We start from the raw sequence: 23,776 nt of genomic DNA, 5'->3' as shown, positions 1-23,776 counted from the left end.
ATTTTAATAATCAAAAGCATCTCCAATTAATTGATTTTATTTTTTATTTTTTTAAGTTTTTTTTTTTTAAGTTTTTTTTTTCAGAAATACTGCACATTTACATTTTTCTCCTAAATAAATTCTGGTAAATAACATTTCTGGTAAATACTCCTTTAAAAAGTGTTTTTTGATTATAATTGTATTATTAGTAGACTAGAACACGTGGATATGTTGTCATTCTTACACTATAATACTGAACTTTGATTTCAGTGATTTGGACTATGAGATGGACACTTGCTTCTTGCACTCTATGTTGCACTTTTGCTTTAAAAAAAGGATTTCATAGAAATTTGGATTTCATTTGGTTTAATAAAATATAGTTTAATAAAATATTCTTAAGTAAAATAGTTGTTGTTGTTTTTTTGTGGGAAATTAATCGTTTAGATTAATCGATAAATTAGTCGGCAGATTCATCAAAATAAAGATAGTCATTAGTGGCAGCCCTAAATCCGATACTTTCGTGTAACAGATTTTTTTTGAAACGTTGTAAAAGTTTTTGTCACATGAAAGTAGCTAACTATTAATTTAATTGAACCTTTCATAGAAATCTTATATGTAAATATAAGTATATATTTTATATTAGATCACTTATATATTTTATAAATTATATATAATATGGCAATATTTTTTAAATGCAAAATTTTACATTGCTACAAAAAATTCTGTTTAAAGTTTTTACTGCTTAAAAAGTTAAAAATCATTAATATATAAATTAAAGTAAATTAAAATATTAAATGAACTTAAATTAAATTAACATGGATTCTTTTGACTTGGGCCAGTAATAGCCATCTAGTACCCATCAAGAAAACCTGTGAACCACATACCAGCGTGCTGAAAAAACTTCTGTGCCACCTAGTTATGTTCATAGTGTTTTTAAGCAGAGGAAGCCTGACAATTCACTTTAGAAATGTGCCTGTTTTAAATAACAAAAAACAAGTTATGTCTCGTGCCTTTTCTCCCAATACCATCATCAAGTGTTGAGCTCTGTATTTAATCATGTTAAGGTAAAAAACAAACTAGCAAAGTTGCCATTAAAGTATGTTATTAGTATGAGAGGTTAATGGCTCTAGCTGGCAGTACACACACACACAGCACTCATCTAGTCCATTATCAGCCTCTACCTCTCTAACAGTGTATCACCTCTCATTTCCCCTGCCTGTGTAATTGCATCTGCTCTCTGAGTGAGTGAGTGTGTGTGTTTGTCTCAGTACCTGAGTCTAATTGTAGTGCTTGTCTCTGCGTGTGTGTTTATGAATGTTTATGTGTGTGTGTATCCTGCGGTTGTTTGTTATGAACCATCTAATTCTCCTAGTGAAGAACAAATCTCTGATTGAGATGACAGTGGAAAGGAGAGAGATTTTAATGTGGCCCCTGGACACTGACTCACTGGTCAAATTGGCCCATCTTTACCTCGCTGATTGAGGAAAGGTTGTACGTGAAGAATTTAACAATCCACTTTATTTGGGGCCTACATACATAATGCATCATCAAGATTGGGGAATCGGATTGGATTCGTTTTTTCATGAACTCATGGCAGTGCATTCTTGAATTTCCTTCCCCGCAAAAGATGCCTTAGAATTAGGCTAAAATGTGGTATCTTAGTAGGCAGCATAATTAAGTTGCCTACATTTTGAACAAGTTTCACACCGGGAGCGTTTTGAGGGACTATGATAAAGTGCTGCCTCCATAGACCCAGCAGTTATAATCAGTCTCGTAAATGAGGGTAACCACAGTTATAAATGCACAGGAAATGTGAACAGTGAACTCAGTCCAAATTGGCAGTGATTGAACTACGTGACTTTATTCACGTAATCATGTAGGCAGATGTTTTTATCACTGGCCTGCAACAGTCATTAGCATTTATGAATGGTGATGTGCTCATTGGTGATATTTCGCTTATTGAGCTTCAGTGATGATTCAGTTCTACCACACACACACAAAAAAAGGCAAATGACTTTACTTTTGTAAATATTCTATCTTGATTTAATTTATGTGTAAAAATGGTGCAATTACATAGAACATACTATATATTTTTTTTACCTTTTCCCCTGGATCTGTTAATTTAATAGATTTGGAATACACTGGAATGCATCTCTTCTTATATATACTATATATATATATATATATATATATATATATAAACACACACACACAGATACATACTAAGGGAGCGACAGCAGATTTGACATTCTGACCAATTTAATCAACCAATCAATATTTTTAATGAAATATTTTTTTTGTGTTTTGTTTTGTTTTTTCTATTGTAGATTTTTTTTTCTTTGGCTATTGAAGCAAATGGGAATGCAAAAATTATATTTGTTATAGGTTCTGTTCACCACTATAGAATTTTACCCAAAAATGATGACTGCCACTTCTGAGGACCCTGGAAAAAAACGTGAAATATATTCTATTTTATTATTTTAATAGCAGTGAATCAGTTTTGTTTACATGTTTATACACATTGAAATATATAAATATTTTAAAAACTTCTGTCAAATTTATATATATATATTCATGTAATGTACATTTATGAGACTATACTTTGTGTTTTATTACCTTGACATAAAATTACAGAAAACAAGTTAGCGCTGCTGCTTGAAAACAACGGCTGAAGAAGTGACTACAAATTTGATGTCTGTCTTTCTTGTCACCAACTTATATGGATAGTTCACCCAAAAATGAAAATTCTGTCATAATTTACTCACCCTCAAGTTGTTCCAAACCTGTACGAGTTCCTTTCTTCTGTTGAACAAAAAATAAGATATTTTGACGAATGTTGGTAACCAAACAGTTGACGGTAGCCATTGACTTTCTTGTTATTTATTTCCATACTATGGAAGTCAGTGGCTACCGTCAACTCTTTGGTTACCAACAAGTAAATGTAAAATAGCCTCAGACCCCAATACTGCTTGCAGCTTAAGTATATCTGCATTTACACATCGCCATCTTATGTAACTGACCTATCAATACCATTTGTGCCCTTGAAAAAAAAAAAAAAAAAAACAGAGAACCAGAAATGGTATACTAGACAGACAGTACCCCTGAAGTCCCGCATGAGTTGACAGGATTTACTGCATAATGAAGTTGAGTAGGAATGCCTAATATCAAACAACAGTACAGTAACTTTCCAATGTCTGGTGGTTAAATAAATATTGAGTCTTTATAACATGTATTACAGTGCATTATACTCTTTAAGTGTTACCAAAATTAGTTTGTAGAAAATGGATGTTGTAAACAGTACCAAATTACTTCATTGGCCATCAAAGCCACCAGAATGCACTGCATGAGCTTGTGTGTTGTAAACCTACAGCAGCAGTAACTTACAACAGAAAATCTTTTGGTTCATTTGTCTCATCATCATATCTGGACTTGGTCAATTCATGTAAAGTGATCGTGTGCCTTAAAGGTTTTTCCATACTAAATCCACATCACAAACATCCATTTAAGCTCCAGGAAGTCCTGGATTAAGGCTTTTGCAGCAGCTACAAACCCTGAGATTAACCACCATGAAACATCACTCCAGCTCTGCCACTGCTTTCTCTAGTAATGTCTGATGCAGTCATCATAAAGCCGTTGTATGGGCTTATTCTGTGCTGATCATATAGAAGGAACATGGCTGCATCCTGATTTGCATGCTCTGTACTGTGTAGTATGCAATCATTGTGCATTCAAAGTATTACTCCAAGCAGCGTTTCTAACAGAATCTACAGAAATATGTAAATGATGACAGAATTGTCATTTTTGGGTGAACTATTCCTTTAATCGATCTCTCAGTATCTTTGTTGTTGTTGTTTTGTTTTGTTTTTAGGGTGTGGAGGAATTTTTTTTTATCTGAAATATTATTATTATTTGCTTTACTCTACCAAAGAGTGTTCTTTTCTTCTCTAAATGCCTCATCTGTATGCTTGAGTTATTTTGATGTATTAAAAGCAGTCCATGTGTCGAAGGTGCAAGGCAAGTGTGAGATAGGAAATTGAAACACTTAGCTTCTAAGAAATTGATTTGCATTAAATACTTAGAAATGCATCTAGGGGATCTAGTTGTATATCTTAAATGGACACACATGTTGAATATGCATTATGATTGGATGAGATAGAAGCATCCTGGTTTTATTAGGGTATAAATACCGAGTTAAAGTTGTCCTCCTTTTGTCGCAATCTACAGCCAACCCTGAATGACTGTATGAATATAGACCTTTTCTTGCAAGAAAATAAATCTTCAGAAGACTTTTGTCTCATACCTTTTTTGAAATGGAAACTTTCCACAACAAGGGCAAATGGGAATGCAGAAATTATATTTGTTGTAGTTTCCATTCACCACTATAGACGTTTAACTGACTATGATGACTTTTGCTTCTAAGAACCCTTAAAATGTGGAAAGGGTCCAATGAAATGACTGGATTTCGCCCACAAAAATTTCCCGAACAGTGATAAATGTGACCATCCCTTACGAGGTCTGTGGTATTAAGATGCAGTTATGACAATATGAAGCCTTACTACATACTCAAACGTTTAGACACACCACTAACTTTGTATCATGATTCTATGAATGTATGAACTTTACTTTTTTTGTTGACATATACGCAAGTTGTCTACATATAGAAATTGTGCTTACGTATGATTAATTATTATTTTTAATTATTCTGAAATGTGTAAATAATGAAAAATGTATGTATGTGTCCAAACATTTGACTAGTAATGGCGTTTATGCAGTGAACTCATCAGGGTTCTTCATCAGTGGTTGTTGTTTTTTTAACAGCTCAAACTGTGTGCTGGTGCTGGGAGTGTTGTTTTGTGCATCTGAGTGGTGTGCGGTGTTGAGGTTGTTGTGCAGTGTTTTGAGTCATACGTCTGAAATCTCACACCACACCAATTGGAGGAACAAGTCCTAACATTTAACTCACACATGCACACCAGTAGAAAACTATATGTAATATAGTTTATATTTTTATATGTATATCTATAATATATATTTCTATATGTATTATTTCTAATACATATAGAAATATATGTATTAACATTTAGCATGAGCAAAGGCGTTGTCATCTCTCTCTTTTCTTTCTCTCTCCCACACACTTTGAAAAAAGAGAGCACCATACTCTAACTATCTGACATAAAACAGACACCAGGGATGCCCAATCTCAGCCGGCTCCTCCGGTTGCCATGACCACAAGCACTCCAGTAGAGGTCTATTTAGGTCATTTTGTTCTATAACCCGTCAGCTTCTGTGTGTCAAATTTGAGAGGATCTAAAAAATCAATAAGAACGTCAGAACTTGTCTAATCAGCCATATTTTAAAGGGCTAGTTCACCAGAAAATGAAACTTCTTGTCATCATCTACTCAGTCATGTTCTAAACTTGTATGACTCCGTGGAAGACGAAAAAGAAAAAAAAATCCTGGCTGCCGGTTTCCATGAAAGTGACTAGGTCTGGGTCCAAAATGATGGAAAAAAACAAAAATAGTACATATGACTTGTGTGTTTCTGAAGCAAAATGATGGTTGGTTTTGTTTATACTGCTTTAAACTAGCATGTTTTATTTATTTGTGTAAGTTCTTGGTGTTTTGTACAGATAGAACTTTGTTGTGGCTTGTTCATTTTCAGGACTTCATAACACCATCTGCACATTTTGGCATATCATAGCGCTGGTAGCGATTCTTTGTTCCTACTGCGTCCTCTCGGGACCTCTGCCTGTGTTTGTGTATGTGTATGTACACTGCTTTTTATTCCATATTTGTAGATGATCTGATTAAGGTCCTTTATTAGCGTGGGTCTCTTCTTCCAGAAATCATCATCAACTGATTTCTGAGAGCTTTTCTGGTAGGTTACTTGGCTTTCGCACGCACACTGGCTAATGAGCGATAGGACTGTTTCTGGGGGTTGTTTTCTGGAGTAGACTTCATGTTTGCCTTCAGAATTCAATGAGATGTTCATTAACGCTTTTTGTAAAGTCAGACTCTTTTTTTCTAGCGCTTTAGGTACCAAGTATTAGTATTGGCTAGTTTTAATAAGATTAAAGAAGAGTTAAGTTGGGTTGTTCACCCAAAAATTATAGTTCGTCAGTTTAGTCATCGTCATCCATGTGCGCCTTTGGTGTTTATATGACAGTAGAGAAGAGCTGGGCGATAGATATTCTACATTTTTCTATTTGGATTAAAAAAATATATATATTTATTTATTTACTTTTTTTTTTTTTTTCCTTCATCCTGCACAGTGTTGTCCAATGAAACAATGTTTAAAGGCAATGAAAACAAATTTAGTGAAAGTAACCATGTATGCTATGCTATATATTATGTGCAAAACGGGCTAAAATCACATTACATTCTAACATTATAACATTATAATCTAAAAACAAAAACAATGCTATTTAAAGCAGAAGTTAAGTTCACTAAACTAAAAATGATTAGAAATAAAAACAAAAGCACAGGTTAATTGCATTTTATTTTGATTACCCCATTACAATAGTCACTTTACAGTTACTGTTATCATAAAACACACTTAGCCTACTTTTGGGTTTAAAATTCTACACATGGCACATTTATTGTCCAACTCCAAATATTTTAGTAAAATGTATATTTTAGGCGGCGCTCGTTCACTGAAAGCTGTGAAGTTTAGCGGAGAATCGCATACAGTAGGCTCGTACACTCCTGACAGCAAAATGGAAATATTTCCACGACTTAGACTTGGATGGAATATAAGTTATGCACTGAGGAAAACAGCACATCTTAAACGCATTAAACGGCACAAGTAGCCTCTCTGTCAGAGCATCTGACGGTGTGAGCCGCTTTAAACTATACGTGTTAACTATATCTTACCAGTTATTTTAAAGCCCTTAATATAAGCATGTCTCATGTTTAGGACAAATTGGATTATGCACTTTCCCCACAGCAGCTCACTCTGCGTCCTCTGCTGTTATTCAGATGCTCTCGTATCAAACTACTGTATGTCGAGGCAGTATAGCCTCATACTATATCGCTTATAAAAAATATATCGATATATACTCGATATACCACCCAGCCCTACAGTAGAGTATCTAATCGGTACATTAATTCACTAATTTTTTCTTTTGCAAAGTCATGAAGAACAAATAAAGTTCAAAGTTAACACTGACTAATCGAATGACAGAAATTGACTGCTTTCAACTGTTGCGGCTGCTTTTACATGACACAAAAACAGCCGAGGAGGAGACACTAGGCCTTTTATACGATTCAGAGTTTCCGAATTATTGTGTGAATGGTTGTTCTGGTCTAAATTAGTGTAAACATGACATGAAACAGCATTAAAACACCTAATATGTGATGTTAAACAAATCAGCTCAAGAGGCTATTTTTGTACTGTTGTGTCTGATTATGATATCTAACTCTATTAATGTTATTTCTCATACTTTCTGTCTCTCTGTAGGTGGATGAGGACGTAGCATTAGATCAAGCTGTTAAGTTCTGCCAGATTCAGATGGCGACGTCGGCACAAAGACAGGTAGGACACACAGACTCTCTCTGTCTCACAGCAGGAAATATCACCGGCTGCTTTTCCCTCTGGAATGCAAATCCAATATTCTCTCCTCTGCTCACTCTGTTGGAAACTCAGCAGACGCACTGGATGTGTTCACATTTGGCTGTGGTGCTGCCCCCTCTGCTACCCCTTTCTCTCTCGTTTTAGGTTTCTCTCTCCCATCCCTCCCACACGCACAGTCTTTTCTGTGCCATTTATGAGAAGCACTAGTTATGCACCTTTTGCTAGTATCCCTCCTTCCCTCTCACTGTTCAAATAATGAAAACTTCTGTTGAGCTGCCCAAAGAGAGAAACAGAGGCTGTGTTTGCTAAGGAATAGTTACTGCATACTGACTACACACAAAATACTAACTACTATTAAAAAATGCCTTGCACAACTGTATGTCGTATGCAAACTAAACATTCAAATATTCAATTCAATTCAAGTTTATTTGTAGCGCTTTTCACGATACAAATTGTTGCAAAGCAACTTTACAGAAAATTAAGTTTCTACAATATATTTAGTGGTAGCTTATCAGTGGTGACTGTCAGTTAATGTACATATGGCAGAAATGTACGGAAAAATCAATTAAAGACGTAATCAAACAGACGATGAACACTATTAACAGCTAAAAACAAACAAATAAAAATAGAGACATAATTTAGCATAGCTGCAAATATTAAATATTAAAACACATGTGGTTTGTTTTTTATGGATACATTATGGATACATGTGACAAAAATATATTAGTCTTTGTTTGTTTTTATATAATGCTAATAAGTTAATATGATATTATGTTTATGTTTATTAATATATTAGAATGTTATTCTATGAATATATAGTTTATGGTGATGTTTATATTATTCTTTTAATATATTTGTATATTAAAATGTTTTATATGTTTTCTGTTTTAATCTTTCTGAGGACATTAGTTTTCTAATTAGTCATAAAAAGATGTTAAAAATATTGGTCAATAATGCTTCCAGTTCATTCAATACATTGAAGATTATGTTAAGTGTTCACTAAATTTCAGTTTTGGACAATGCACTGCCGTGTATAAAAATTACAGTAAACCTGAATTTGTCTTGTTGGATAATACAAGTTTGGGGTCAGTAACATTTTTTTAAAGAAATGGATTTATGAATGTCCTTTTAGGGTGCATTAATATTATCAAAAGTCACAGTAAAGACATTTATAATGTTACAGACTATTTCTATTTGAAATAAATTATGTTCTTTTAAACTTTCTATTCATTAAAGAATCCTGAAAAATTTAACTGTTTTTTACACATTTTTGATAATTGTCATAAATGTTTCTTGAGCAGCAAATCATCACATTATAATGATTTCTGAAGATCATGTGACACTGAAGACTGGAGTAATGATGCTGAACATTCAGCTTTACATCACAGGAATAAATTACATTTTACAATATATTCAAATAGAAACCAGTTATTTTAAATTGTAATAAAATTTCACAAGAATACAGTTTTAACATTTATTTTTGATCAAATAGATGCATCGCTGGTGAGTATGAGACTTTCAAAGCAAAAACTTCTGTATGCCAGATTAGCACAGTTTGACTGTGGTAACAATAGTTGTAACTGTAGTATTTCAGTAAAAACCAGGTAACCAGGTACATTATCATACATGTATGGCATTCCAAACATCCCCAGAGCGTGTCGACTGGGTTTTCTTCAGAGAGACAATCATACAGGTATGCCTGATGTTCAGCTCTCATTCGCTCCTGTATGAGAGCGTTCTCTCTTTTTATTAGCCATTCATTATTAGTGTGCTGAAACTAGACTGAGCAAAACATATAAGAGCCCCTGCTGTGCGTCTCATCTCTCTCTCTTTTACTCTCTCCATCTCTCACCCACTCAACCAGCCCCCCCTCCACCTCTTCCCCCGATTCAATCGCTTTCATTTCACATCACTGTCACTCATGCTATCTGTTCATCTCCTCTGCTGCGTACTTTGCTCTAATGCGCCATTACTATAATGTTTTCTGTCTGATAACCGACAGGTCGACCATGTTGGTCCACCATTAGCGCGTAAAACACCACTGCAACTAGGGATGCACTGTATAACGCTGCTATTTTTCATCTGCATCAATATGATTAGGCCGATGTTGTAAGATAATATCAGGACTATTTATCCCAATTTGAATAACGGGTACAAAACAGTTATCGGTCTTTCCTGCAGTGCAGAAAAAAATATTTTGAGATATATATATATACTGTATATTTTGCTGTGTTTTGAGATTAGGGATTGTATATGAAACCGATGAACAAAATTACCCTCATTAAATGTATTAATTTTTTAGTTGACAAATTACAGAAAAAAAGGGTTATTCAGAAGGGCTTTAGTTCTTTTATTTATTTCTGGCTTTTTAAGGATGTTTCACATATTTCACAAAAATAAAAAAATAATACTTTCTCAATTAAAAAAAAAAGTTTTATTCAATATTATAACATGCAAATAAATAAATAAATACATTTAAATAAATACAATTTTATAAAAATATAAAGGACCTTAATCAGCTACACAGTACTTTTCAAGCATTTGCGGTCATTTAAATTTTTTTTGTTTTTGAAGTCTCTTATGCTCACCATGTCTGAATTTATTTGATCAAAAATACAGTAAAAGCAGTAATATTGTGAAATATTATTACACTTTCAAAGAACAATTTTCTATTGTAATATATTTTAAAATGTAATTTATTCCTGTGATGCAAAGCTGAATTTTCAGCATCATTACTGCAGTCTTCAGTGTCAGGATTCTTTGATGAAGAGTAAGTTCAAATGAACAGCATTCATTTGAAATAGAAATATTTTGTAACATTCTAAATTATTTTGCTAAATAATACTGTATAATATGACACCCACCTTTAGTTTTACTCCAAAGAAATGTATTAAATATTTTTATTTTAATGAAATATTTTTAATATGTTTAAATATTTAATAAAATAGCTATGAATTTTTCCCCCTGAAATGTTGAATATGTATCATAATTATACCATTGTCAAATGCCAGTCAGCAGATCAATTCAAGTCTTACAAACCTAAGAGTCAGTTTGGCAAATTAGACACTGGACAGAACTAAAACTGAATTAAAACGTCAGTCTGAACATCAGTGTAACAACTCCTTTTCTCACTGAATCGCCTCAGATTTCTCAGTCACTCACTGCTGCACTGACTCAAAATAAGACGAGGACGGTTACTCTCTGCTGCTCTTTCCATTGTGACCTGCTCACAGCATTAGTAAAGAGTCCCTAAAATTGAACTCAACCTCTTTCCTCAGACTGTTTGAGGTGGTTTGTTTATTCATCAGGTCTCCCTTCTTTGTCGTCTCGCTCTGAAGCAAGCAGTCAAACAGGAAATGCGCCTGTTGGTGGGAAGCGTGGGTTCATGCATTGGTTTGAGAGAGAGTGAGTGGGTGGGGGGTGCTCATCACAATTGCTTCAGTGTATGTGATATACTGCAGAGTGCTAACAAACCTGCTCAAACACCCCAGTCAAATGAAACATGTTCTGAATTCAGTCACTGTCAGACAAACAGTCATTGCACAATCATAACACACTTGAGTATTTTAAGAGGTTTGTGGCTGTTTAAGCTCTTTTTCTTTTTTTTCTTTATTGATTACTCATTAGTCATCTGACTGGCAATTTTATCCTAAGTGACTTGCAGTACATTTATTACAGGCATATTCCCCTGCAGCGCAAGATTCTGTCATCATTTACTCAGCCTTGTGTCATTCTAAACACATGTATCTTTTTTCTGGAAAACAAAGCACAATGATCTATACAATTAAAGCGAATTGAGTTCCAGAAATGACAAAAATAATTGTCATCTGTGCAATTTATGCACTGTATTGAAAGTGGAAGAAGTGCTGCTGCAGAGTTAGTGCATCAGAGAAAACCAAGAAGAAGAGCTGCTGTGCTGTAGCTTCAAATTTTGGCATGTCCATGAGAGCATGTTCTAGTATACCCCCAAAACAAAATCAAGACTTTGTAAAAGACCATAATAGGACCCCTTTAAGCCCAAAGTATACTTTGGCCATCCACGTTTCGCGACGGTTCGAAGTTCACATCTAGCCAAGTACAGTTCAAATCCCTGAATGTGTTCTTGCTCCGCCCCTTTTGCATCAAGAGGTGACTTGTGCGAACTTGAGGCAGCCAGGTATCCCACAATGCATTTAGCACCAACCAGCGAGCGTTAAAGAGTTAGTTCACCCAAAAATGAAAGTTAGCCTGTGTCTTACCCTCAAAGCATCCTAGGTGTATGTGACTTTCTTCTTTCAGACGAATTGGAGTTATATTAAAAATTGTCCTGGCCTTTCAATGGGGGTAAGCGGGTGTTGGTTGTCAACAGTTCAGAAGACGTGAAATAAAGTGCGCGCATCCGTAATAAAACGTCCCTCACACGGCTCCGGGGGGTGAATAAAGGCCTCCTGTAGTGAATCCATGTGTTTTTGTAAGATAAATATCCATATTTCAAACGTAATAAACACTTTTTTCTCACTTCCGCTGACTGTGGTACACGGAAGACGTTCAGGCGAATGACGTAGAACGTATGCGCAGCGTGCGCCTCTGAGAAATGCAGGAGCAAAGGAAACAAAGTTTCCTTACTTTAGCAAAGGAAAACCAGTCTCCTCTTGGCTTATATCGAAATCCTCCAACATTTTTCTTTACAAATCCTCTTTTTGTGCCTCTAATTCGTGAACAATTCGTTTTGTTTTGTTTTGTCTCCGCGTTCGTCACTAATCACGCAACGCCTACGTCTTACATCATCCGCCGGAACGACTTCCACGTATGACAGTCAGCGGAAGGGAGAAAGAAAGTGTTTATTACGTTTGAAATATGGATATTTATCTTACAAAAATGCATGGATTCACTACAGGAGGCCTTTATTCACCCCCGGAGCCGTGTGAGGGACATTTTATTACGGATGTGCGCACTTTATACTCCGATTGGATTCGTCTGAAAGAAGAAAGTCACATACACCTAAGATGCTTTGAGGGTGAGTAAAACACAGGCTAATTTAAATTTTTGGGTGAACTAATCCTTTAATGTTGGAGGAGAAAACCCACATAATTTTCAAAATACTACTGTTATTGTGTCATGAAATGTAGTTTTCTCTACACTTGTCTCTGTAGTGGTTAAACATGAGATATAAGTTTTAGGTATATCTAACAGGCAGTCTTTGGTCTCATGAATCTATTATTTGTTCCAGGTCATATCGTTTTGGCTGAGCACAAAGTTATGTTTCATAACTTTATATATTTATTTAACTTTACCGTAGCATACGTTTGACTGAATTGTTAGCTTTTGTCTGTATTTCCTATTATATAAGATTCTTATACTTTATACTTATACTTTTATAATGGCTATTATTGTTCATTAAAGCTAACATTTAACAAAAAAAGGCAGAGTTGTGCTTTGTCATATTTAATTTTATTATACATATACTTATAGTGAAGATAATCAGAGTATATATGCACGATATCAAGTATGCTGCTGTTCCATTTGCAGAATTACAGAACCTGCGCCCTTACTTGCCAAGTTCGAACTACCATGGATGCAATGAATCACTCTTTTAATCTAATCGGTTAATTGGGTTTGCGAAAAAATCTGAATGTCCACAATTCTGTTCATTTGGACAGTTCACTCATGCTTTGATTCATACACAGAGTTTTCTCACAGCGTAACGGGATACTTTATAAGTCAGAAATCAAAAAGAGCATTGGATGAGGTGGATATTTATCTGCAATCTATTGTAGGAAACAAAACTTGAAAAAGTCTTCTATTGTATGTCAGCAGTGAAACTGGTCTTTGTTGCACATGCTGATTGTGAACGACTCTCTACTGGAGGGAAAAACCATTTTTGTCCATATCTTTCCATAATTGTGTTAAAATATGGAGACACTTTAATGGGGAGCCTCATACAGGTTTAAAATGACATGAGGGTGAGTAAAAGTCAACGTTTAAACCTGAGGTTAGTTGCCACAGTGTTATCCGCTAGGCTCCACCACCCCCTCATCATAAAGCCCATTGCTCCTGAAGCACTTGCGCAGCATCCAGCCGCTTTTAAACCTCTGTAATTCCTCAATTGCTGCAATTGCTGAAGGTCCATTAACATGTTTGGAGTTCATTAACTTGCTGTCTCTTTGTGCTGTCTGTTGCTCACTGACTATAAAGAGTCGCTCACTCGCTCGCTCTCTCCATCTGCAGGTGCTGTGAAATTAGACTTGTGATTTAAGGCTATAGGAAGAGCTGCTGTTGTTTTGAGAGGTTATGAATGGTTTTGTTTGTTTGGTGTCATTTGAGTCATCGTGTGGCTTTTAGAGTGCAAGAGAAAGTGCAAATAGAGAGCAAATATTTCACTGTTGCAAACGGTGCATACTCCTGTGTGGCTTTTCTCATAATGTACAGGTGAATTTGTTTTGTACTGTGCATGGGAAAATGAAAACTCACTGTGAACAACAACATATGAATGTTACAGGGACTTACAAACATCTACCAACCTGAAGCATTACCCATGTGAACTGCGCAATCGGAGGGAAAAATGCTGCATTTTCCAACACATTTAAAATGTATGTATTTCACACATGGTTATCATAGCTTCCAACAGCACAGCATAAGCAGTGCCATCTAGTGACACCTTTACAATCTTAGCCAGGGTCCAAAATTAACAATCGCAAGGCAGCAAATGTGAGTAAAAATTGGTGTTGGCAAGTATATGAAACTTAATAACTGGCCTACTAAATGTTGTAATGAGAATTGCTTTTAAATCTGTTGTCAACAAAGGAGAAGCTTTAAGGTCTCACAGCAGTTTTCCACCAAAATGAAAGTTGTTAAAAGAAAAAAAAAGAAAAAAAAAAAAGGACAGCTATAAATATTAGTATTGTAATTTTACTGTTGGTCTGTAAAATAAAGATTAATTAAATTATTATTACTATTATTATTATTATTGCAATAGTATTTTTGCTATAGTAATATATTTATAATTTAAATAATATAAAAATAATGGTTGTAAATAAAATAATAATTATAATAATATTTGTATTATATTCATTATTATTATTATTACTAAATACTTTTTATTTGACTGTGCAATAGTATTATTGCAATAGTAATAATTACTTTTTTTTTTTAATAATAATAATTTTATTATATTTATGTTATTTAAATTTTATATTATTATTATTATTATTATTATTATTATTATTATTGTATAGTCATTCTTGTCTTTAGCTGACCACATGCCTGCTGTTAACATTGCTCATACTGAAGGTCCGAGTCCTATCTAGAATATCATAGGACAGCTATAAATATTAGTATTGTAATTTTACTGTTGGTCTGTAAAATAAAGATTAATTAAATTATTATTACTATTATTATTATTATTGCAATAGTATTTTTGCTATAGTAATATATTTATAATTTAAATAATATAAAAATAATGGTTGTAAATAAAATAATAATTATAATAATATTTGTATTATATTCAGTATTTTATTTAAAATTATAAAATATTGTTTTTATATTATTATTATAATTAGCAAATGCTTTTTAATTTTACAGTGCAATAATATCATTGAAATAGTAATTTATTTAGAAATGGAAATGTGCGTATAACATCAAGAATACCTTAGAAATGAAATAGCAATGCTCTGACAACTAGCCGCAACACCCTAGCATTGTGGTGGCGAACAAACACCAGAAAAAATCTAGTCGCTAGTTATTGTTTCTACTGTAAACATCATGATGGTGTGGGATCAAACACTTATTTCTGCTGTTTTTTGAATTGTTACAGTGGTTTTATTATGGGAACAAAAACTACTCTATCTATGGTTAGGAGGAAACTGACACAAAGCCTCATTGCCATATCACTTTGTTGTCTAATACACATTTGTGTACAGCATGTTAAGCGGCTAATCCATATTTAAGCACACACACTCATGTGCATAAGTGCACACGGCCGAACACGTGGTTGTGCTGCTTGTATGTTAAAGCACGCTGTACCTAGCAGGAGCGTTTCCATAGTAACAGGATTGTGCCAGCGCACCTCCTGCGCTCCATACAGCATAACTCTACACATGTGTAACTGAAGCCTACCATTAAATCAAAATGAATTCCTTCATTTCTGCACCTCTCTCCATTGGCACTGTTTTAAGACTATCCTCTGCTTTAGTGTGACCATTTGGCCCCCTTGTGGTCAGAATGTGCCGTTGAGAACAGATTCTTGTTGCCGTGTTGACAGAGGGTCAGATATTGTGGCTGAGAGATGAATCTTTGTTTTTCTACTAAGTAATGTCAGAGTTGTGGGCTAGACCAGACACCTCATTTGGGAAATCATTATTTGACCTGTCGCATGATAAATTGTGCAAAACAAATTTCAGATGCATTAAAGGAGAGACCTTCACAATTTCATTGAAACTTGGGGGTGATGTCTTTTGACTTGGGCTGGTAAGCAGACATCTAACAACACCCTAGCAACCACCCAGATCACCTTAGCAACCTTTTTTTTTTGTTCTAGTTTCACACATACTAACACACCACTCATATTTTCTTCTGAAGAAAACTTTAGTTCTTTCTTTTATCATATGCCGCAGCTTCATGAAAGTTTCCATCCTTCCTACTGGAAGCTTTTGAACATTAGTGCACAAAACCAAGACGTGATCCGCACCAGTCCAACACCTCTGAGAGAGAGAGACGAAGAGTGCGAAGCTCTGCAGAAAGAGAGAGTGCGTGGTCGTTTGATCAGCTGTTGGCTGCAGTTTGGCTTTGTTGCTATGGCAAACAGCTGGTTCTGTTGTGGTGTAGTTTGTATGTGTCCCTGAGTGCTTCTCTCAAGACACACACACACAGAACCCAGAGCTGTTTAGTTTGTTTGCCTGTTCGCTTGCTTTTTCTGCTGAGCGTCTACTGAATCGTCCATCTTGATAGAGGGCACTTGGCAGGGCAAAACGAAACACTAGTTTACAGGTAGGCCTCACGGATGCAGCTGATTGGATGTTCAAGTCTGTAGCATGAGCTTTTGATTGGATATTTGCTCAACAAGTGTGTTTCCTGCTTGTTGATTGGTTGTTTTAGTGGCTAGATTGCTGTTATACTAATTTTAAGAGTTAAAATGCTGCTTAATGAATATTGTTTGGTTTATAATGGTTTATTTTAAAACTGTAGTATGCATGACCTCATTACATATATGCTTATAATTTATTGTGTGATATCCATTTATCATCAGTTTGGTAGCAGTCAAAAGTAAAAAAAAAATAATAATAATTGAAAGAAATGTGTTCATTCAACAAGGATGCATTAATTTGTGACAATAAATGCAATAAAGGTGACAGTTAAAACTTTTATAATATTTTAAAAGATTTTTATTTCAAATAAATGCTGTTTTGTTGAACTTTGAACAAAGAATCTTGAAAAAAATGGTTTCCACAAAAATATTAAGCAGCAAAAAACGGTTTTCAGCATTGATAATAATAAAAAGTGTTTCTTGAGCAGCAAATCAGCACATTAGAATGATTTCTGGAGGATCGTGTGACACTGAAGGCTGGATTAATGATGCTAAAAATGCAGCTTTGATCACAGGAATAAATTACACTTTATTCAAACAGAAAACAGTTATTTGTATTTGATTTATAATGGTTATTTATAATGAGTTGTGTCTTATTGACTGTAAGAATTCAAAGAAGTAAAGAGCAGAAGGTCATCATCAACTTATTTCAATCTTTGTTTTGGTCTATTTTTTTTGGCTCCATTTAAGTATCGAAAGAGATGACGTCAACTCATGGCACTGTTTTCTATCCCATCTGTCTCTCAGAGCTCCAGTGATGCACCCAGCACTCCCAAGTTTAGTAAAGACCAGCGAGACATCTTCTTCCCAGCATCGTTCTCCACGCCGTGCCTCCACACGCACACGTACCCAGCACCAACGCAGGACGGGGAGGCCAAGCTGAGCAAGACCCCTCGACCGCTTCTCATACAGCCGCAGACACACAGCACTCCAACACAGATCTACTGCCAACCCGACCAATCACAACAGCGGAAAACACCTAGCCAGCCAATAGCAAGCATGGCCTTCTTGCCTCACACAGGTACAGCATCTATAGGCTTTATTTTTGCTTTTAAATTATTGAAATTATTTTTACACATAAAGGAATCTACTGTGCATAACACTTGACATACTACATAGTGTACTATTCACTGCATACTGTGCAATATATAATTTGTATACTTTCTAGTACAGCATGATTTAGTGAGTGTACAGGTTTAAATTAGTGCACATATCAGCTGTCCAATTATCAGCCTAGAAATACACTACCATTCAAAAGTTTGGACTTAGTAAGATTATTTTAGTGAAAGAAATTCTTTTTTTATTCAGCAAGGATGTATTAAATTGATCAACAGTGACAATAAAAGACATTTACAATGTTACAAGGTTTTTATTTCAAATAAATGCTGTTCTTTTATACTTTGTTCATCAAAGAATACTGAAAAGAATATCACAGTTTCCACAAAAATAATAAGCAGCACAACTGTTTTCATCAATGATAATAATAAGAAATGTTTCTTGAGCAGCAAACCAGCATATTATACTGATTTCTGAAGGATCACGTGACACTGAAGACTGGAGTAATGATGATGAAAATTAAGCTGTACATCACATAAATTACATTTTAAAATATAAATAGAAAAAAGTTATTTTAAATTGTAATAATATTACTGTTTTTACTGTATTTCTGATCAAATAAATGCAGCTTTGGTGAGTATAAGAGTCTTGTTTTCAAAAACATAAAAAAAAACTTACCAACCCCAAACTTTTGAATGGTAAATATGGTTGTTTTGCATTTTTATTTCAATTTTGTAAACTTTACATTTGACAGTCCCAACAAATAATGAGAATAATAAAAAGAAAAAAGTCATTAATCACACTTGGAAGGTCAAGTTGAGAGCATTGCATTGTGGGATACATTATTCCATGAAGTTTGCTCCATTGTATACTACACATTTTGGCAAAGGTGGTAGGTCATGTGGGTATTGTATGCATACTGAAAAGTTGCGGACTATGCACAATACACTGCATACTATATGAAAGTAGTGTGGTAGTAGTACCTGTATATTATTTCAAACACACCCTTTTTAGTAGATGCTGCTTTGGTTGACACTCCGCATGTGTCCAGCAGAGGGCGTGTTTGTTCACTTTATGTAACTTTATGTAACCACTGCATGCTGGGCATCAACATGCAGCTTATAACTTCAACAAAATTTTCATTACTAATACAGCAAGTTGTGTCTGTCTCACTTCCTCTAAGATACACACTCAGACGGACTGGCGTTCGCTGTGTCTAGTTTAGGCTGATATGTTCTGTGCTTCATGTTCAGTTGCTAAGGAAACAAGGATGAAGTGCCCAAGTACATGATTGCGTTAAGTGTGCATGTATACGGCTGAAAGGCCCTGTGTGTGTCCTTGAGGCCAAATGAAAGTGCATGCACTACTACATAATCACATTTGTGCTGGTCAGCTCAGTCTTTGAAATGCAGTCACAGTTTGTACCATATTAAACCTCGTCAAAAATTAATTTACCTCATGAAATGACGTTAGCAGTAAACATGCAGTCATCATAAACATACTTAGATGCACACAGACATGCTATATCTGGCACTGTATTATTGATTTAAGCTAATTAAATAATGTTGTCATTCTCACAGCGATAGTAACCGAACCGCAATCCTTAACAACACTGTATCTCAGACACATTTTATTCTGACACTTTAGTGAAGACTGAAAAATAGATGCAGATATTATAAATGTCCTTCATCAATGTGTATTAGTGGTGATATGCATCAATGTTGGTAACTAAAGCTATCAAAAAACTAATTTTAAAAATAAAAGTAACTTAAAATATTAATACATACTATAATAGTATGTACTGTAAATAATTCTAAAATAACACTGATATGCATAATATAATTGATGCATTAAAACTGGTTTGAATGTGGCCTTCCGTTCAGATTTGACGGCCTAAACTATGTGTTTACTAATGGCACGTGTCTCTGATGTGTCTGTATGTGTAGAGGACAGAGAGGAGCCGGTTACTGAGGGTCTGCTGTACCGCCAGCAGGAGTCCCATCTGTGCCAGCAGATGAAGATGACCACCGTCTCTCAGATTCACAGTCACGAGCCCCCGTCCTGCTCAACACAAGCCAGCACAGGTAACATCTGCTCACGTTTTTTTAGATTTTTTTTTTAAAGCAATGAAGACTTTTATTAAGCAAGGATGCATTAACTTGGCATCAAAAGTGGCAGTAAAGACATTCATAGTATTACAAAATGCTGCTCTTGTGAACTTTATATTAGGGATGTTCATTTCGGTTATTTTTCCTAACCGACAACCGACGCTCGTTAACCGATTATTAACCGTTAACCGACAAGCTTAAAAAAAAATTTGAATTGAATTAAATTCGAAAGGATACGTGTCTGTGACCCGTTAAAAATACTAACATTGGTTTCCCGGGGATTAATTTTACATTCGCAAAAGCAGCAACCAACAGAACATGAGGATTCACATGATCATCACATCACGCACCTGCAGCGCTTCTGCCAGCGGAGAAAAACATAATAAAGCTAGGCTATATATTTATAACGAATAAATAGGTCTATACGAGAAATATATTTTTACTTAAATAATCAAAACGAAAGAAAAACTGTGCAACAAGTAGCCTAGTATGCAGAGTTTCGGTTCATTTTTGTGCTGCGTGAAAGGAAACCAGAAAGCAGAAAGCAGCATCCTATTTTTCTTTAGGCTTATTTTACAAAAGCACAAAGATTTGTTTTTATTGTGAATGTACACAAATAAAGGCAAACCTTTTACAATTCCGATTATCTTTATGACTAAAAGGAGTATTTGCTTCCACATTAGAAGGAAAAACTCAAGTGATTGCGCCGGCGCCGCATGCGCTCGCACAGTTAAGCATTGCTACCTTGACAATGCAGCCTGTTCATTATCATAATAAAATACAGTCAGTCAAACATATGGGGAGAAAAAAAACACTGCTCAGTTTAAATATGTAGGTAGTAAAATCTGTGCCGTTTAGCGTTATCACCGTACCGCCGTGATGTTATGCAAAACATTTTGTTTTACGTGGACATTGGAACGCGAGTGAAGTAGGCTACATAATAAATAATATTTTGGCATTCAAATACATCGCGAATACGGAAACATTTGATTTTGTGTCGAATGAGAGACGCAATGTTGGTTTCAGTTTAGTTTTAGCCTAAATGAATTCGTTTTGGCTTGTCGTTGACGTTTAGCTATAGCTTCTTATATTTTTAATTCTTGTTCTTTTCTAAATACTGTTAATTGAAAGGCTTTGTTGTGGTGTGAGGGGAATTAAAATAGCCTAGCTATGTTTACAGTGTTTATTATAATGTTTGTAAACATTTCACATCGGCATTAGGCCTATTTCTGAATTAAATAATAAAATGCGACTCAGACGTGACTTGTTTTTATTTCCTCTAAAAAAAATGTTATGCACGTAGCGTATTTCAACCATGCAGCAAACCTTTTTAAATATTTTTATAAATTACAAAAAAAAAAAAAAAGACTTTTTAAACCATTTAAGTGATTGTATTAATCGGTCAAAATTCTTCACGGTCGGTTAACGGTTAACTGGTTAAAATGAACATCCCTACTTTATATTCATTGAAGGATCCTGAAAAAAGTTTCAGTTTCCACAAAAATATGAAGCAGCACAACTGATTCAACACTTAAAATAATAATAAATGTTTCTTGAGCAGCATATCAGAATGATTTCTGAAGATCATGTGATACTGAAGACTGGAGTAATGATGCTGAAAATTCAGCTTTGATCACAGGAATAAATTACATTTTGAAATAACATTCAAATAGAAAACAGTTATTTGAAATTTTAATAATATTACTGTTTTAACTGTATTTCTGTTCAAATAAATGCAACTTTGATGAGCGTGAGATAATTTTCAAAAACAAACAAACAAAAAAATCTTACCAACCCCAAACTTTTAAACGTTAGTGTAATGAATAAATAAATATTATTGTAAATATACATATTTGATATTTAAATATAAAGAATTAATGCAATAATTAAAATAATTCTATAACACCTATTTATTCTCTACTTGAATTTTCCACATTTTTAGAATAATAATAAAGCCATCTAAACTAAGAAATTACTTTTTTGTGTGTGTGTGTGTGTCAATGATTGTTTACAGAAAGTGACCAGTCAAAGCAGGGAGATGCAAATCGCATCCGGTCCAGAATTCCTCCCAACATGCCCAAACTGGTGATCCCCTCCACTGTCACTAAATTCCCCCCAGAGATAACAGTCACGCCTCCCACACCCACCCTGCTCTCCCCGAAGGGTAGCATCTCTGAGGAGACCAAACAGAAACTCAAGGTTGGTATTTTTGCGTCACCGATATTAATTCCTATTTCAAAGTAAAGCGGATAAGCACTTTGCAATATTGACACATCAACAGATACAATGACTCAAAACATATTTGAATACTTGTGGCATTTTAAATATTTTTGGGGGCCCCTGTAGATCATCAGATGCTCTTTTAAAATGTTCTCTTTGTCTGGTTTTCCCGTCAGAATGTGATCCTGTCCTCTCAGTCGGCAGCTAATGTGAAGAAAGACACTCTCGCTCAGCCCGCTTTAGAAGTGCAAGAGACATCGAGTCAGGAGTCCTCTCTTGAAAGCGAGTCGGATGAGGAAGACGACTACATGGACATTTGAACTGTCAAGCTTTGAGCCGCACTGCTGCAGAACTCTCAAGCTGAGCTCTGAAGCAAAATCTCCTTTTTTAATTGTGTAGCTGCAACTAATCGTTGACAACTAATGGTTTTGTCTTCGTTTGTTTTTCTATAGCGCGATTTCTCCACTATATGCACGTTTTTCAGCGAAAGGGCTTTTTCCTACCCTGGCACTCGTGTCCTGTTGGTTTTGCTCCTCTGCTGCTAAGCATGGACTGGGTTTTTATGTCGTTCTGCTGTTTTTTGTTTTTTTTGATGTTGTGTACAATCTTGCAAAGTGCCATTTTTACTCCAGCAGCTACGAAAATGATGCTCACAGCTAAACCACAGTGGAATCATGCAAAGTCAGTACAAAATCATTTCCTGAAGGATGGATTATGTAATATTGACAGTTTGTATAATGCAATTTACTCACTCAGAGTTTCCTGGGCATTAAATCCATCACGACGTTGTTTACAGATTTAAGAGGAAGTCAATTGCGCTTGACGTTTGGTCAGTTCTGCGGTGTAAAATAAACACGAGTCATATCACTACCAAGTTTCAGTGGCATTGCAACCAAACGTGGAATATCAGCTCGAGACGTCAGCATGCAAACGTGACCGTTTTTTTTTACAGCCATGTGGACATGTATCTCTGTTTTCCTGCGTATGTGTTGGTGCGTGTACTTTGACTTCTTTTTTCAGAGCTCTGCTGCTTACACAAACAGTGGAGCATCATGCTCGATCGGTTGTCCATGCTTTAGCTACTGGCTTTTTAAAAGGGAGTTCTACAAATGTATGATTCTTCACAGCACCACAAGATTTCAATTTAGATTTTTTTTTTATTTCTATACATTACTGTATTGGTAATCTGTTGGTTGTGTAAATATCAAATTTTGGAGTATTTAAGCCACCACAAGTTCCATTTCAGTTGTATTACTGTTCGTGTCTCACATTTCTGACCTGATTTCATGTTTTCATTTGTAGTTTTATTACATTTCCATTTGAGGATGATAAACAACGGCGGCTGAAAGGGTGAAGCATTGTCAGCCTCGTCACCAGCACTGAGAAGATGTGACTATTATTCATATCACAATTGAAATGTGAATGTGATCTAACTAGCTACAGAATAATTGACTTAATATTTTATTTTATTTTTTCAAGGATTATGCCAAGATGTCTGAATCACAGATGCTTTAAAAAAAAAAAAATGTGAAAAGGCCTAAAAATGGTGCTGATCCCTTATTTTTTGGCTTTTTAAAATAACCTTTAAATGGTTAAATGGAAAGTTCACACAAAATTTGGCAGTTCTTTTATCATTTACTACACTCATATTGTTCCAAACCTGTATTGCTTCCTTTTTATTTGTGGAACACAAAAGGAGAAATTTAGCAGAGCTTTCATGCTGCTCTTTTCCATACAATTAAAGTGGATGGAGACCAGAGGCTGTCAGGCTCCAAAAAT

At 35.0% G+C, this 23,776-nt stretch overlaps 1 protein-coding gene across 1 annotated transcript in view; it reads left to right on the top strand.

Moving 5' to 3' along the window:
• Positions 1 to 23,776, top strand: part of LOC107678378 (calcineurin-binding protein cabin-1-like) — a 98,014-nt gene extending 74,238 nt beyond the window's left edge. The window contains exons 35-39 of the mRNA XM_016473616.1: positions 7,439 to 7,513; positions 17,361 to 17,634; positions 19,616 to 19,753; positions 21,792 to 21,976; positions 22,174 to 23,776. Coding sequence (XP_016329102.1) covers positions 7,439 to 7,513; positions 17,361 to 17,634; positions 19,616 to 19,753; positions 21,792 to 21,976; positions 22,174 to 22,317 — 816 coding nt within the window. The 3' untranslated portion in view covers positions 22,318 to 23,776. The remainder of the gene's footprint in view (positions 1 to 7,438; positions 7,514 to 17,360; positions 17,635 to 19,615; positions 19,754 to 21,791; positions 21,977 to 22,173) is intronic.

Source organism: Sinocyclocheilus anshuiensis, unplaced genomic scaffold, assembly GCF_001515605.1.
Source record: "Sinocyclocheilus anshuiensis isolate Anshui unplaced genomic scaffold, SAMN03320099.WGS_v1.1 scaffold112, whole genome shotgun sequence".
Classification (NCBI taxonomy): Eukaryota; Metazoa; Chordata; class Actinopteri; order Cypriniformes; family Cyprinidae; genus Sinocyclocheilus; species Sinocyclocheilus anshuiensis.
This window is presented reverse-complemented; position numbering and strand designations above follow the sequence as displayed.